We start from the raw sequence: 14,241 nt of genomic DNA, 5'->3' as shown, positions 1-14,241 counted from the left end.
GTTTCAACTGTGCAAAACTAATCACAGGATGAGTCTCAATCATGGTTTATTTAATTGCACAGTTACTTAAAACCATTTGCAATGTAACAAAATAATTTAAAATCACAACACTAAGAAAATTATTTTGCAATTATAAACAATTTAATTACATGAGAAGTACAAGTAAAATTTAGGAGAGTTAAAAAAAGAAAACAATCCGATTAGTAGATAAAGTAATATTTGAAGCATTATGAGGGAAGTGAGTCTTTGTCTTTCCTATGCGAGGCGGTTTTCTCACATTTAGCGTGGTCTTATTCCTTAACAAGTCTGGCACGCACTTCCTCCATGTATCTCCCAAGCCTGGCCTGGTCAGTTGGTAAAGTGCAGGCAAATAAAGCCACAACAGTGTCTTTTACTGTCCGAACACCTTTGCGGAGCCATAGTGGCTTTAGTAGCTTCAGACGAGATTGTAACAGACCCGGACAGCAACACATCAGATGTAGTAGTGATTCTGTTTTGAAATCGCAGATTCTGCAGCTGATTCTATATTCAAGGGCTTTCCACCCCAGATTTAGCTCTTTTATTGGGAGTGGCACTAATCTAGCCCACCGAATGTTTTTTTAGAGCCTTTCTCCCCAATGCTTGGTGGAGGTAAGGCCGAGATATGTGCTCCGTGTAAGTTACCATCAGTCCAGATCGACCGCTTCCACTCGCAAAATTTGCTAGATTACTTTCTCTCGACACTTGATGGCGTGGTTTGTTGATTGCCTTCTTGATGCCTAGGTAGGTTACATTCTCTTGCCCCCAATTCCCTGTTGCCAATTCTACTGCTTCCTGCATGTAGACCTGCCATGGGTTAGGAGGTCCACTAAAGATGGGTTTTAGCATGCTCTTCATGGTCCCATCCCAAGCTTTGAGTACATGATAATAATATTTTGCGTGCACTCCCAAGCATTCTTTGCTCTGTTGTACCAGACCGAATTCCAGATGGATGCCGCTATTGCGGGTGTATTTAGGTAATTTAAAAATTAGTTTGTACGCCCGGCATTGTGCTTTTTCCATCATTGTGTTCATTTTGCCTGGGAATGCCTGATGCGCATAACCCGCGATTGCCCTTCTTTTAGATTGTAGCACCTTTCTAATTGGGATAGTACTTGGACTCTGCATTTTCTCATGTAGTTTGCACAAAGCATAGATTGTAGACTCTGCTTTAGATTTCATTTTGTGCAAATGTAGAGTAGCTTTGCCCGAGTCGCTCAGCCAGCACCCAAGGCAATTATAGGACTTTGAAACAGTTATTGTATCTTTGCCCATGTGTCATTTGAGGAGTGTTTTTTTTGTGCAACACCCAAAGGTCAATACTTTGGTCTTTTCTGGTTTTATTGTAAACTCATTGACTTGATTGTAGGCGTTAAAAGCATCTAGTCCTCTTTGTAATCCTATTTTTGTATGGTCCATCACCACTAGGTCATCTGCGTATTGTAATTTTTTTTTTTTTAATTGACTCCAATTTTTGGGACTGCGAGGTTGGCGTTGTGGAGCGTCTTCCCAAGGTCCGCTGTGTATAGATTTAAAAGTGTTGGGGCAAGGTGCATCCCTGTTTTAGGCCTCGATTTGTAAGGCACTTTTTTGTTAGTTTAACTTTGATCCAAGTATTGCTGTGTAACGAGATGATTGCGTTGAGCAGGCCTGATGGAATTTGCCAATTGAACAATTTGGACCAAAGCTTACAACGTGGCACCCCGTCGAAAGCTGCTGAATAGTCAATGAAACATGAAAAGACTGGTTTCTTATTTTTGATGTTTGCTTGGTGGCTTAAGTACGATATGGCCATGATATTGTAGATTGTCGAACAGCCTTTGCGGAAACCTGTTTGATAGGGGGGGAAGGATTTCATTATCTTCAACCCATCTGTTTAGTTCTGTCAACAGGATGTTAGCATAGGCTTTCCCTTCGATGTCCAGAAGGGCAATTATTCAATAATTTTTTGATTCTGTGTTGTCGCCCTTCTTGTATATTGGTTGTAAGATTGACCCACGCCACAAGTCTGCCACATTGGCCTGTAGTCGGCATTCGGTGAATAAGGTAGATAGAACGCTACCCCAGTAAGTTGGGTCTTCCCTAAACATCGCACCCAGTAGGCCATTAGGTCCTGGGGCCCTGTAATTTCTGAACTTTTTAACTACTTTTTCAATGGCTGTTATGTCTTGCTCAATGCTCATGGCTACATTAACGGGTTCCACTACATTGTTTGTGCACGCTGTATGGCTGTCCGTGGACCTTCCGAATTTAGTGCCACCCTCCTTTTCCACAAAAATTGCTGCCACATGTCTCAACCATGCATAGACTTGTACAGAGTTACGCCGATCTACTTTATCATTATCCATATGGGCTATATATTGCCAGAGTTGTCGATGTTTAGAAGGTTTTGTTAGCTCATGGATCTTGATCCATTCTTCATCAAGCTTATTTTGATTGAGCGTCCATAGCAATTGTGCAGTTTGTTGCGCTTACCCAGTGTTCTTTTCGATCCTGCGATCTTATGTGCTCTTATTGCCTTGTTTAAGTTGCGGGTAATGACACTCAATTTTGTGTTATTCTGCACGGTTTGTATGATAATTTTCTCTTTTGGTTTAGGCTCAGCTTTCTTCAAAGCTTTTTTCAGGGCAGTAGTCCACTCTGACCAGCTTCCCATGTTGGGCTTAACCCCAGAGTGATTGCCTGTGCATTCTTGTTTTTCTTTCCAAACCTTAAGTGCCGTCGCCTGATGCTTATTCCATGTTATTCTTCTCACCAAGTCGATAGGGCTACCGTGATGATTCTTTCCCGTTCTTTGATAGTGTTGTTCAGTTCAACCTGGAGTAATGCGTGATCGCTGGTGTGATTGTAGGAAAGTGGCTCTGTATATACTGTTCCCAAATAGGTACAGGGTGCATAGAGTTCACAGTCCCCAGAGGTTAAGCAGAGGCTAAAGTTAGATATAACCTTACTCTCTAAAGTGGTAGCTTGGTCGAGCAGTAAGGCAGTATCAGAGGACAGTGTAAAGCATATGTTGCACACGCTCAGTCAGCAAATGGTCTCACACACTCAAGAACTGAACTCTAGGCCAATGGTTTTGTATACAAATATATGGTTGTTTTATTTTAGAACCAACAATAGATTTACAAAATATACTTTCTCTGAATGAGAGGCTTTATATAAATACTTTCAATATGCAGTAGGCTTTTGAATGCAATAGACAGTTGTTGCAATAGGCAACACAATTTCAAACACAATAATACATTGAGCTCAATGGGAATTTCTAATTAAATGCAATTAGTTACTTTGAGGATTACTTTTCTAACCACAGGACTGGATCCTGGATTCAGTCCTGGGACATTTCCTGTAAACAGTTGAGCAAAAGCGTTTTGGTTACAGTAGTGATTTTTAAGCAATATTTTGGTATTTTAAAAGTTGACACTTGGAAACTTTTTCTCATTGAATCACCAATGTTATCCTATGGGAGGAATTTCACTTAGCAGGTAAGTGGGGTTATGGTTACTTTTTCTAACTCAGTGTTGGATCCTGTATCCAGCACTGGGGCACCACCTGTAAACAGTCGGAAGAATGTGTTTTGGTTATACAGGCGATTTTTAACGAATATTTGTAAGTTTGCAAAATCGACACTTCGAAACTTTTTCAGCAAAAAACAGGCAATGTTATCCTATGGAAGGAAATTCAAGTTGAAGGTAAAGTATGTTCTCGTTACTTTTGTAATCCAGTGCTGGACTCCTAGGTTCAGCACTGGGGCATCTATCTAAAACAGGTAAGTAATTAAGTTTTCACAGTTGGTGCGATTTTTAAAGAATATTTGTAATTTGCAAAAATCGACAGAAGAAATTTCACAGAAAAACAGTCAATGGTTTCCTATGGAAGAAAATTGGGTTAGCGGTAAGTATGGTTGTAATTACTTTTCAGGGTCATCTGGATCTAAGGAAGGAAGGTTCAGGGTGCCCTTAAATACTAAATTTAGGGACGTTACAGGTATGTAAAGGGCAGGACCCACACCCTATCCTGCCACTTTCCTTTGGGAGGGGGGCAGTGGCCTAGTCCTCATTAGGCAGGGCTCCCCATCTTCAAGATGGCGAGAGCCCGGAGATGTGCTTCACCTCGCCTCCCCCACCTGAGGGGTGGGGTTGGCAGAGGCTGGCACACCCTCTGTCCTTCCTTGGGGTTTACGGCCAGTCTTCCCGCCAGAGTGGGGGTTTAGAACCGGTAGGGGCCAGTTGCTGAGTACAGCAAGTGGCCTGGAGAAGCTCACAAAGGCGGCATGCCTTTGAAGCTCCCCCTGCCCATCCTGTGGGAGGAGACCTAGCACCTCGCCCAGGATGTGCATTGTTGCGGGCCCAGGAGAGCGGTTGGCTCTCTACCCGGGGGTCCAGCAACATGTCTGCTGTGTGGCAGCCTAGGCAGCCCCTCAGACAAGACGTGGATTGTAGGTTAGGTTCGGGGGGCATCTCTATGATGCCCTCTGTCGTACATTGTACATTAAATCCTGCACTGGCATCAGTGCGGGTTTAATGTGCTGAGAAGTTTGATACCAAACTTCTCAGTCTTCAGTGGAGCCATCATGGTGCTGTTGAGTTCGTGTTGACGATCTCCCAGCACCATATACTCTTAAATGGCAGCACTGCACTTGGGTACTGTAGGGGCACAGGGCTCATACACCTGTACCCACACCACTGGCATAGGGCACCCAGCTAGAGGTATGCCAGGGCAGTAGGCGTTGTGGGCATGGCACACAGGGATGTGTGCCATGTCGACTCTCTGTTTTGTTCTGTACCCAGACACTCAGCCTGCAAGGGCAGTGTGTGTGTGTCAGGGTACAGGGCCTCTAAGGGTGGCACAATAAGTGCTGCAGCCCTTAAGGGCCTTCCCTGGTCACAAGGCCCTGGCTATCTAGTGTACCATTTACCAGGGGCTGATATATGGCCAGGGTTTGCCAATTTGGGTTTAGGTTTCAGCTCAGTTTTTATGGCAGGAACATAGGCCCTGGGTACCTGATTGGCAGGAGCCCAGGGCACACTCAGTCAAAGTACATTCAGCAATTCAGCAAAAAGTGGGGGCATACCATGCAAGAAAGATGGCACTTTCTCACAGTGATCTGTATTGATTTTAAAGTTTTCAATTTTGCAGGCAAGTTGGTTACATAAAAAAATATAGTTGATGGGAGAGCAATTTTTGAATGTAGTTTTCCTTTGGTTTTTTGAATCTGAGCTTTTTAACAGATTTTCCGCTGAATTGAGGTCGTAGTTTATTAAAAAATTATTTAAAATTCTTCCAGCTCTGGTTATGTGATTACTTTCGCACTGCTTTGTTCCCAAGTGGTGGAGATTGAAGTTCCCCGCTAGCATTTTCGCCGGTAACCGATGTGAGCATAAAATTTCCTGTGTTGCTATGATCATAGATTTTGTGGCCTCTAATTTCGGTTGACCTAACGTGTTTAAGTATACATTTATTAAGAGAAGTGAGATGCCATTTTCCTTGTGCCTTTTTCCTTCAATTAGGAGTGCCTGCAACATATTAGAATCAGTGTTAATAATCCTTACTGTCAGTTGTTTTGCGTGCTTGACATAAGTCGAGATCCCAACTGACGGTCATCCGTAGCGGTTGTTTTTAGTAGCTAATTTATGGAATTCAGCATATCCTTTCAGATGTACTGGTTCTGTAGCCTCTTGTAGGCATATGATGTCGCCCTCTAGCAGTTTATTTATTGCTGTGACTTGTTTAAGAGCTTTTCGTAGTCCTGCACATTCCAAGAAACAAATATGAGGGTGTGTGGTGTCTTTTGAGGTAGCCCTGATGTGCCGGTATTTACCGATGTTGGCAATTTTATCACGGGCTTCATCCGAGGGTCCACAGAAAGAATTAATAATGTGATTTTTTACGTCAGGTATGATAAGTGCTACTCTGTGTGTTGCTGTTGGTCCCCTTGTTATTCTCCCTCCATCTACTTTTCTGGGGGTGCATCTTCTTTTATTATTCTGTTTGTGGTTGTTTCCCCCTGTGTTCTAATCGATATACTTAGGTTTTTATAGTTCCAGTCTGCTTGTGTGTTCGAGGTACCTTTCAATATACTTTGGGGATGTTCCTTTGCTTTCTTTGTATGGTTGGCAGTGTTTGACGGTTCAAGTAAAATTAGGGGATATTTTTCCTGCTCGGGTAACGCAAGTGTTATCCCCCAATTTTTGAAAATGTCTTTTTCCAAGAGCACTGCTTCTGGGATGTGATAGTTTATCCAGGCCACTACCGTGTTTTCCTGGGTGGGATCTTTCTCCCTTGGTTCGAAGTGAACACTCGCCATGTCTGCCCTTGTTATACTGGACAGTGATGGTATATGTTGAAGGAGCCTCAGTAAGTTGCCCCTATTTAAGATGTCATACCTGCCCTTTGATTTGTAGAGTGGCTGAAAGATGCTTAATGTTGCGTTACTTGTGTCGGCCAGATGGAGATTGCCCGTCACATTGTGCGATTGTTTGGTACCCTCGGACGGTATTTCTCCTGAGAACTTGGGTGTGATGTCCTGGGATTGCTTCTTTCCTTCCTCCATTTTATCTGTGGGTTGCTTGTTTAATGTTTTGTCCAAGCAGATTACTTTTGTATCCAGTGTGTTCCTCTTTGCTCCCTCCACTTGTTCGAGTTTCTCCTGTATTTCTCGGGTAGCCAGATCGGTTATATATTGTCGTCGTCTCTGGGCCGTCTCTTAACTGTTGGTTTGCTTTTGGTAATTTGGTAAAGATTGGATATGGTTTTTTTTCCCCATTTGTACGCCCTGTTTTTGATCTTGTGTTTTTACTGGTTCATTTGAGGCATATGTTGGCTGCCCCCAACTTTTCATAATGTGTGTAGCATTTTCACACTTCTTTTGTTTTCTTAATTTTTTCTTCATGCGTCTTGTCAGGTTCACCTGTGTTGGTTGAGTTAGTGTTTCCTGTTTGTCCTCCGTTTTAGATTTTTCTGTAATGGCTATTTGATGATTGACAAATGCTGAGTCTATATTTATGCACGCCTTGATCGGTTCCTCTTTTGTGGTGTTATGCCTTGGCCGTGCGAGCGTATCCTTGTGGTTGTCACTGGTTACTCTAATCTTTAGATCTTCAATGAGAGTGGTCAAGGCTTCCGGGAGTGTTGCTAATTTATCAATTGTTGGGCAACAGGCACACTCCGCATTTATTGTGGTTGCATAGACCTGAGCTCACGTAATTAGAGAGTTGAGATTGGCCAGTTTTTGGTCGATCCCTGTAATTGCATTAGCCATAATATTTAGCAGATCTACTTGCACATCCATTTTGTTTGATTGGTAATTCAGTGCCTCCAAAGTGAGGTGTGATGTTTTAAAGAAAAGATCCCATATAGTTCCTGAGTCCATTGCTGGCACTGTATTTGTTATTGTTACTGAGTCACGTGTCTCGGGACTTTGACACAACTTTGTTCTTTTGGGGAACTGTTTTGGTGGTGATGGTGTTAAAATGTGTGTAGTTCCTTCAGGCATCCGGGTGCTTTGGGCTGCTTCCGCCTGGTATACTTGTTTCGGTGTTCGATTGATGATTTTTACCAGTACCTCAATTGGTTGTTGAACCTCGGTTGGTTGGTGATCCTCAGTGCTTATTGTTTTTTGTTTTTTTAAAGTGGACGGTCGGACTCCTCTTGTAGATATTCGGACGGTTGCAGGGATTGTTCTCTAGATGTGATGAATTCCAGATCTGTTATCCCCAGGAGTTGTTTTGTTGTTCCATTGGATCTAGTTTTAACACACCCTTGGTGGGCGCTGTGGTTAAAGCGGCAGACGTTCGAGTCATTCAAGTCTTTTAAATCACTTCAATCATGTTGAAGTCCACGGATTCACAGAGCAAAGATGGGAGGACGGTCCTTTAGACACCTTGCCAGTAAAGGCTGGAATGACCTACCCATCGAATTGAGGATGGAACCGTCTGAAACTAGGTTCAGACAAAGGTTGAAAACCCATCTTTTCCCCAAGACATAATTCAGTATAGTTTCCCCTGGCCCAAGTGCTCCTCCTCCGTGAGCTAGCTGAAGAGATGTTTAGTGGGATTGTCAGCGCGGGGACGCACTGTTCCTTGTGCAACCATGCGCTTAACAAATGTCATTAATAATGTTGGTCATTTTAATCATTTGTCTCAAGTATGTCTTTGATTTGTGTGTCCCTTGTTATTCTGTTCTTTATTGGTGCAATTGGTACTGGTAATTGGTTTGCTCCCTCTTGAGTAGTAAGCATTGTTCCTACTGGATCTTTTAGGACGTTGATCTTGCTTGGTGCATTGTTTGTTCTTGCAAAGATCGGAAGGACTGGCGAGATTAGTGTTTGAACCTCCCCCTTACTTTTTGCTTTGTTGTTTCTAGCCGTTGGTTCTTGTGTTTTTCTCTTCCTTTTTATTGTAGGTAAGGGCACTCTGTCTCCTCCAGACCTCATGCTTCGTCCCCTTTGTTTTGTTCCCGTTATGTTTTATTGTTTGATTATTAATTAATTGGCTATTTAGTTGGTTATTTATTTAATAGTTTGATTGATTGACCAGACCTAGAATGGTGTTGCAGACCATCCAGGTTGTTAACCAGATAGTGACCCTGCTCCTACGGCTCCTAACGCCTGACAGAAAAGTAGCTGGCTTTTCACAACCACCTGCACATCCCTGCAACACCCCCACACCACCCACTCACTTTGCTCTCTGTGTCCGGTTTCCAAGCCCAAGATCAATCCCTGTGAGGGATGGCTCTCTACACACTCTCTGCTTTCCTCGGGCTGGCTGCTCCTGCACCCCTAGCAGATAGCGGGGTGAGAGAGAAGCAAGAGCCTGCTGGCCACAGCGCCTGCGACCCTTGCTCCTCCTGATGAGGCAAGGGACCGTCCACTGATTTGCTGGAACTACCAACCGCGCCACAGTCCCGCTCTCCTGCCGTGCAAGGGACCGTCCACCTCTCCAACTGCCAAGCTGCGCCGTGCCACACCCGCTCTCGCTCTCCCGCACTCCTGCCGCGCACCGGTGACGGCAGCGGTAGCGCGGCAGTGGCAATAACAGGTGGTAGCGGACGGGCAGAAAGCCTGGGAGAAGGCGTTAAAGCACAAAGGGCAGTGGCAGCAACCTCAACCACGGCCGCGACCACAGCAACCTGCCGGTAACTCCTACTCTTCCACCCCTTCAGTGTGCGATTACTGCGATTACAGGATGAGTCCATTGTTGCATTTTGCGGTCTAAGAAGAAAACAGTCTACCCCCTTAAAACTTTTAAACAGAATGAAAAAGCAGTTTATTGTTGATGTTTTGGTTGGGAACTCTTTTTACTTGTAGAAGATATGTAGAGACTGTGCAGTAGAACACGTTGGCTCTTTGCCACATCACTCAGATAGAAGTGGATGAAAGTCTCTGCATCTAACATGGCCCCTGTGGCGGTATCATATAGACCACATTAGGCAAACATATATTATTACTTTGGCATCACTGGTGGGATATTGTGCAGGCATACAGATGGGAAGATGTGCTTTGAACAATAATTACAGTAGCAGCTCAAGCATTTGGTGATGGAAGACATGCAGCTGCTGCCTTCTTTAGTGCTGTCCAACCACTCCATACATTAAATGAACAGAGTGACATGTTCCCAGGCTGCTCCTGTAATAGGACAACCTTCCTGCCCTTCGAACCAAACACGGTTTTCATCCACTGCTCATATGGTGGGGAATTTATACATTAAGCAGAATAAGGCATCCGACTAGATAAGCTGCACAAATACATGAAAGACAAATACATCTCATTTTACACCCAAGGGAAAGGGGGGCTGGAGGGGTGAGGGGGGGCGAGAGATTGCATGAATACAAAAATACCAACTATACCAGCCTGAACATAATGGTGCTAGAAGACACAATTTAAACCTCCCAAGAGAGGTCTCTGTTGTCCTCATGAATCAGGATTGATTAATATTTCTTGCTGGGTCTGAATGACCGAATATTTCCAAGGTAAGGAATGAATATCAATTTTGCCTGTGCTGAGAGCTGTGCAGTAGGAGGCATCGCCCAAGTTGGGTGACAAGAATAGCTCATAATCCCCCGCCGCCTTCTTCTTCCTAAAAAAGCATGTGCACGGTCTGTGGTGGCAAGTCATAGAGGCAATGGACGGCATCTAGAATTAGTTGGCAGCAAGTGACGAATTGCAAAGCACTTGAGGAGAATATTACAAATTGTTTGTTATCAGCATATTTCTGATCACCGACATATCTTTCAATATTCAATATGGACTATGCACTCAAGAGATTTTCTGCCTTGGGATCTAAGATTCTTCGCTTGGTACAAACTTTGTCAGTCTGGTTGGCCTTCCATCTGGCAATGGCTTGGGTTAGCACTAGCATCAGAGGTTATTACCGCCTGCAATCAGTTTGTCTTTTCTCATCGTATTAAGGCAGCCATCTAACACCACTTTGGTATTCTGGTCAGTTATACAGTTTTTTTTTTTTTTTTTACAGTGACAGTATGGCACACAGTCACATTACACACTAATCCCAAATTCAGAAAGCTTTCCACAAGAAGCACCTCAACTTTAACAGCCCTTAAAAATTTCTATTCTATGTACTGATCAGTACATAGAATAGCAGCAAAGAAGATACAATTACAAGAACACAATTTTATTGACAAGAAACATAAGAAAAGAAAAATAAAGGTAAAATGGCCCCATGGACAAGAACCAAAAACAAAGTACATTGTGCCCCAGAAAGGTCCAACTTTCTAAAAAGTAATCACACCTGATCACACAAAGATTCTGCAAACATGAAAGATACTGCAGTCCCCTGATCCTGGCAAGTTTTAAGTAGGGAACTCGGGCAGGGTTTCACATTAAAATGTCCCCCATATGACAATATGGGTCTGGATAAATGTAGTAAAGCTTCAACAAAACATGTCCAACTTGAATCTAAACAGAAGCTTCACCAAATACAAAGCCTGTTTGTGAGACCAAGGAGGAAAACCCACCTTCTTCTCCTTGGCGATCCGCTCAGCACGGAGAGAGGCCACCTGGATTGGGGGAAGTGGCTTCTCGTACGTGATCCCACTACAAGATAAAGTCGAAAATGGTGTCAGAAAAGATTTTCCAATGGCTGCAGACCAGACAGTAGGGGCAGAACTGACAAGCAGCAGGAAATCTGCATTTTCTAATAGAAGTCCACCACACACTACTTCCCAGAGTCCATGACCCTAGACCGAAAAAATAAGATCTTCATATTGACATAAGGGTGTGAATGCACATGCACTGGGTATTTTCTGCCGTTTGGGGACTGAATGGCCTACTTCTCTGAGTTTCACCCAAAGGTGATCTTCCCCTGCCTATTCCACACACACATCATGTTTGTCCTTCCAGGACTTCTTTATTTCACACAAAGGGCATTTATGAAAGATAACCCACATGGTGAAGCTAGATACAGAATTGATGAAAAACACTTCAGGATAAAAAAAAAAGGGAAAAAGTTAAGAAACTTCAAAAAAATGAAAAAGGCATTATCAAATACTGAGCGAAGCAAAAACAACCACAAAGAAATTAAAGTTTTAAGCCAACATCAGCCTTAAAAATGCTGTAATGTTAGTGGAGCCTTCTCAAGAGAGCCAGAAAAACTAAGACCCTACACTACATGATGGGCAGGCTCGCTGCCTCAATTTCTTAGAGGTGCATCGTCAAATTAGCACTATGTGTGTCGAGCCTATTAGAAGGGAGCGAGCATCTCCAGTTACACCTTGTCCCAGGCAAGCACATTCAGCCTGGTGTCTAAGCCTGCTCCCTTGCACTGCATTTACTCAGACATTTGTACAAGTAAGTCACAACCATCTGAAGTTCCTTTTTTTTTTCTAGCAGATCCACTGACCGTACACTTTAGACTTGGGTTTTAGTCATGATACGCTGTGATGACCACCTAAATGTAGGCAAAGCTAATAAATAAAGATGTAAACCCTTAACAGTGCCCAATATATTTAAATAAGGAGCATACTGGCCATTGGAAAGTACAGCCAGACGGACAGCAGAGCCTCACCATTATTCTGAATTCCAAGTGCCTGGGGACAGGAAACATACTGGATAGGCTCCATTAGCAAATCACGTTGCTCTCTTTATTTCAATAGCGCTCCAATAATTATGTAGCACCTTTACCACGAAACTCTAGTTACACAAGTTGCTTATCATCGGGTAACACTCAGGTTAGTAGTTTCATTTTGCTGTCCAATGTAGTAATGTTCATATATATATATATATATATACAGATAAAATTGAAGCATAATACCACACCTTTCGGCCAGCACGGAAGCATGCTTAGGATTCTTCTGGAATGGATTCATGCCCAGTCTGAAAACAATAGCAAAATGACAGATATTTAGTTCATTCTTTTAAATAACTCAAATAACACAAGTTGACCAAAGCAATTATATTAGTTGAGCTTGTACCAAGAACAAGAATACAGAGATTAAAACGATAACTGCTTCCCTGCGGGGCCATACCTATGGATAAACCTCCTTCATAAACAACTGAAAAGCAAAGTTGCTTAATGCTGTTTTCTCAAAAAAAACAAGTTTCTTTTTAAAGAAGAGAGACCTCACAAAGTAATAATCTTAATATTCTGTATCAGGTCCAGTTAGGTTACTTTAATTTAAACCTCAGCTCAGTCCTGGGTAGCTGTGGCAAAGAGCAGCCAGGCTTAATGCAAAGGAAACAAGTGAAAAGCATTCATCAGTACCTAAACAACAAATAATTCGAAAACACAATGAAAACCCCACTCTAACTTATAAAAAATAGTACACATTTTACTGAACAAATAGACACCAAAAAGACAAAAATTGGATAAGGGGAATTGGAGATATGATTTTTAGTAATTTCAGAGTTTTCTGGCGCCAAAAAAGAGCAAACAGCCAATCTTGGATATCTGGTTGCGCTAGAGTGGGCAAAACTGAAAAGTGAAGGCTGACCGTGACGGAACATGGGTCAGCTACAGGGACCTTCTGACTCAGTCTTTTTTCTGGAGGAATTACTTGGCGGAGCGGCGGGGAACCGTATGGATCCAACAGAGGGCATGACAACAGCAGGGTGCTGCTTGGCATTGATCCCAAACAAATCCTCCATGTTAGGAATGAGAAACCTTTCTGGAAGTAGAGCTGCTTTCAGTAGGGCAAGCAAGCCAGTTGAACCTGACTGGCAATGACACGGCTGTGCATGGTAGCTTCTGGTTCTGAAATGAAAAAGTTTAGAAAACGTTTTTAAGTATCCTGTTTTGCAATCTTGAGGTCGGGAGAGTACACTAACACCAGCCAAGGCACCAGGACGTTTTGGGCACCACTTGGGAAGTTAAGACTCAATCTCGCAGAAGCCACTAATAGGGTCCAGAGCAAATGCAGTTGGAACTGGCCAACTGGGCTCTTCTTAGTTGCAGGCATTATGTAGGTTTTGTTTTCCTGGAGCTTAACAGGAGGCACACCAACTAACCTTTGGAGTCAACTCTTCTGTTCTTTGTTCAAGTGGGAGCAGCTCCAGCTCTGGGGAATCTCTCCACAGGTAAAACTGTAGGCTCAGTCTTTCTTATGGGTTCCAGTCCTTTGGTTCAGCAAGTGCAGTCCTTCTTCTAGTTTCCACAGGTGTTCTGAGGAAGGTAGCCAGGAGTGCCACTTTTATGTCCACTTTTTATGCCAAGCATTAATTAGCTTGTGGGTTGGGGTGACACCCTAACTGTAGGAAGCTGGCTCTTTATATGATATATCAAAATGATATATATATATATATATATATATATCATGTAAAGAGTCCAGGGTTTCCTTACCAGTCGACAGGGGCTCGCTATGCAATTCCACGGTGCTCTGTTAGGGGGTAGTGTTGTCGATTAGCCTTAGGCTTAAGACAGAGGAGTGCAAGACATCTGAAAATACACACCATGGTCAATAAATGAGACGCACTACTCAAGGAGATCAACACCAATTTATAACAAGCATTGGCATAGCCAATAGGTCTCGCCTTTGGGACCATATAAGTGTTTAGCTATGCAACAGTTGCATAACTAAATACTTATAAGGTCCCAAAAGCGAGACCTATTGGCTATGCAAAGCAGCCGTGCAAGTGAAAGTGATCGCGATCAAACATCAAAGCGGCCGCGAAAGTAATCGCGGTAAAGCGTAGCGCGCGCGCCCGCGCACATGCACTGTAGCTCTAGGCTGGCCTGGTAGCACTTTTTGGAGCCCTCTCAATAAGTCTTGCCA

The 14,241-nt window shown here is 43.2% G+C and overlaps 1 protein-coding gene across 4 annotated transcripts in view; it reads right to left on the bottom strand.

Annotated features, from left to right (window-relative positions):
• EP400 (E1A binding protein p400) overlaps positions 1-14,241 on the bottom strand; it is an 852,236-nt gene that overhangs the window by 166,081 nt on the left and 671,914 nt on the right. For all 4 annotated transcript variants that reach the window (XM_085634324.1, XM_085634328.1, XM_085634325.1 and 1 more), the window contains 2 exons: positions 12,290-12,346; positions 10,990-11,068 (listed from right to left, as the gene is read on the bottom strand). In XM_085634324.1, the coding sequence (XP_085490450.1) occupies positions 10,990-11,068; positions 12,290-12,346 (136 nt within the window). The remainder of the gene's footprint in view (positions 1-10,989; positions 11,069-12,289; positions 12,347-14,241) is intronic.

The sequence above is a fragment of the Triturus cristatus genome, chromosome 11 (genome assembly GCF_964204655.1).
Source record: "Triturus cristatus chromosome 11, aTriCri1.1, whole genome shotgun sequence".
In the NCBI taxonomy this organism is placed as follows: Eukaryota; Metazoa; Chordata; class Amphibia; order Caudata; family Salamandridae; genus Triturus; species Triturus cristatus.
This window is presented reverse-complemented; position numbering and strand designations above follow the sequence as displayed.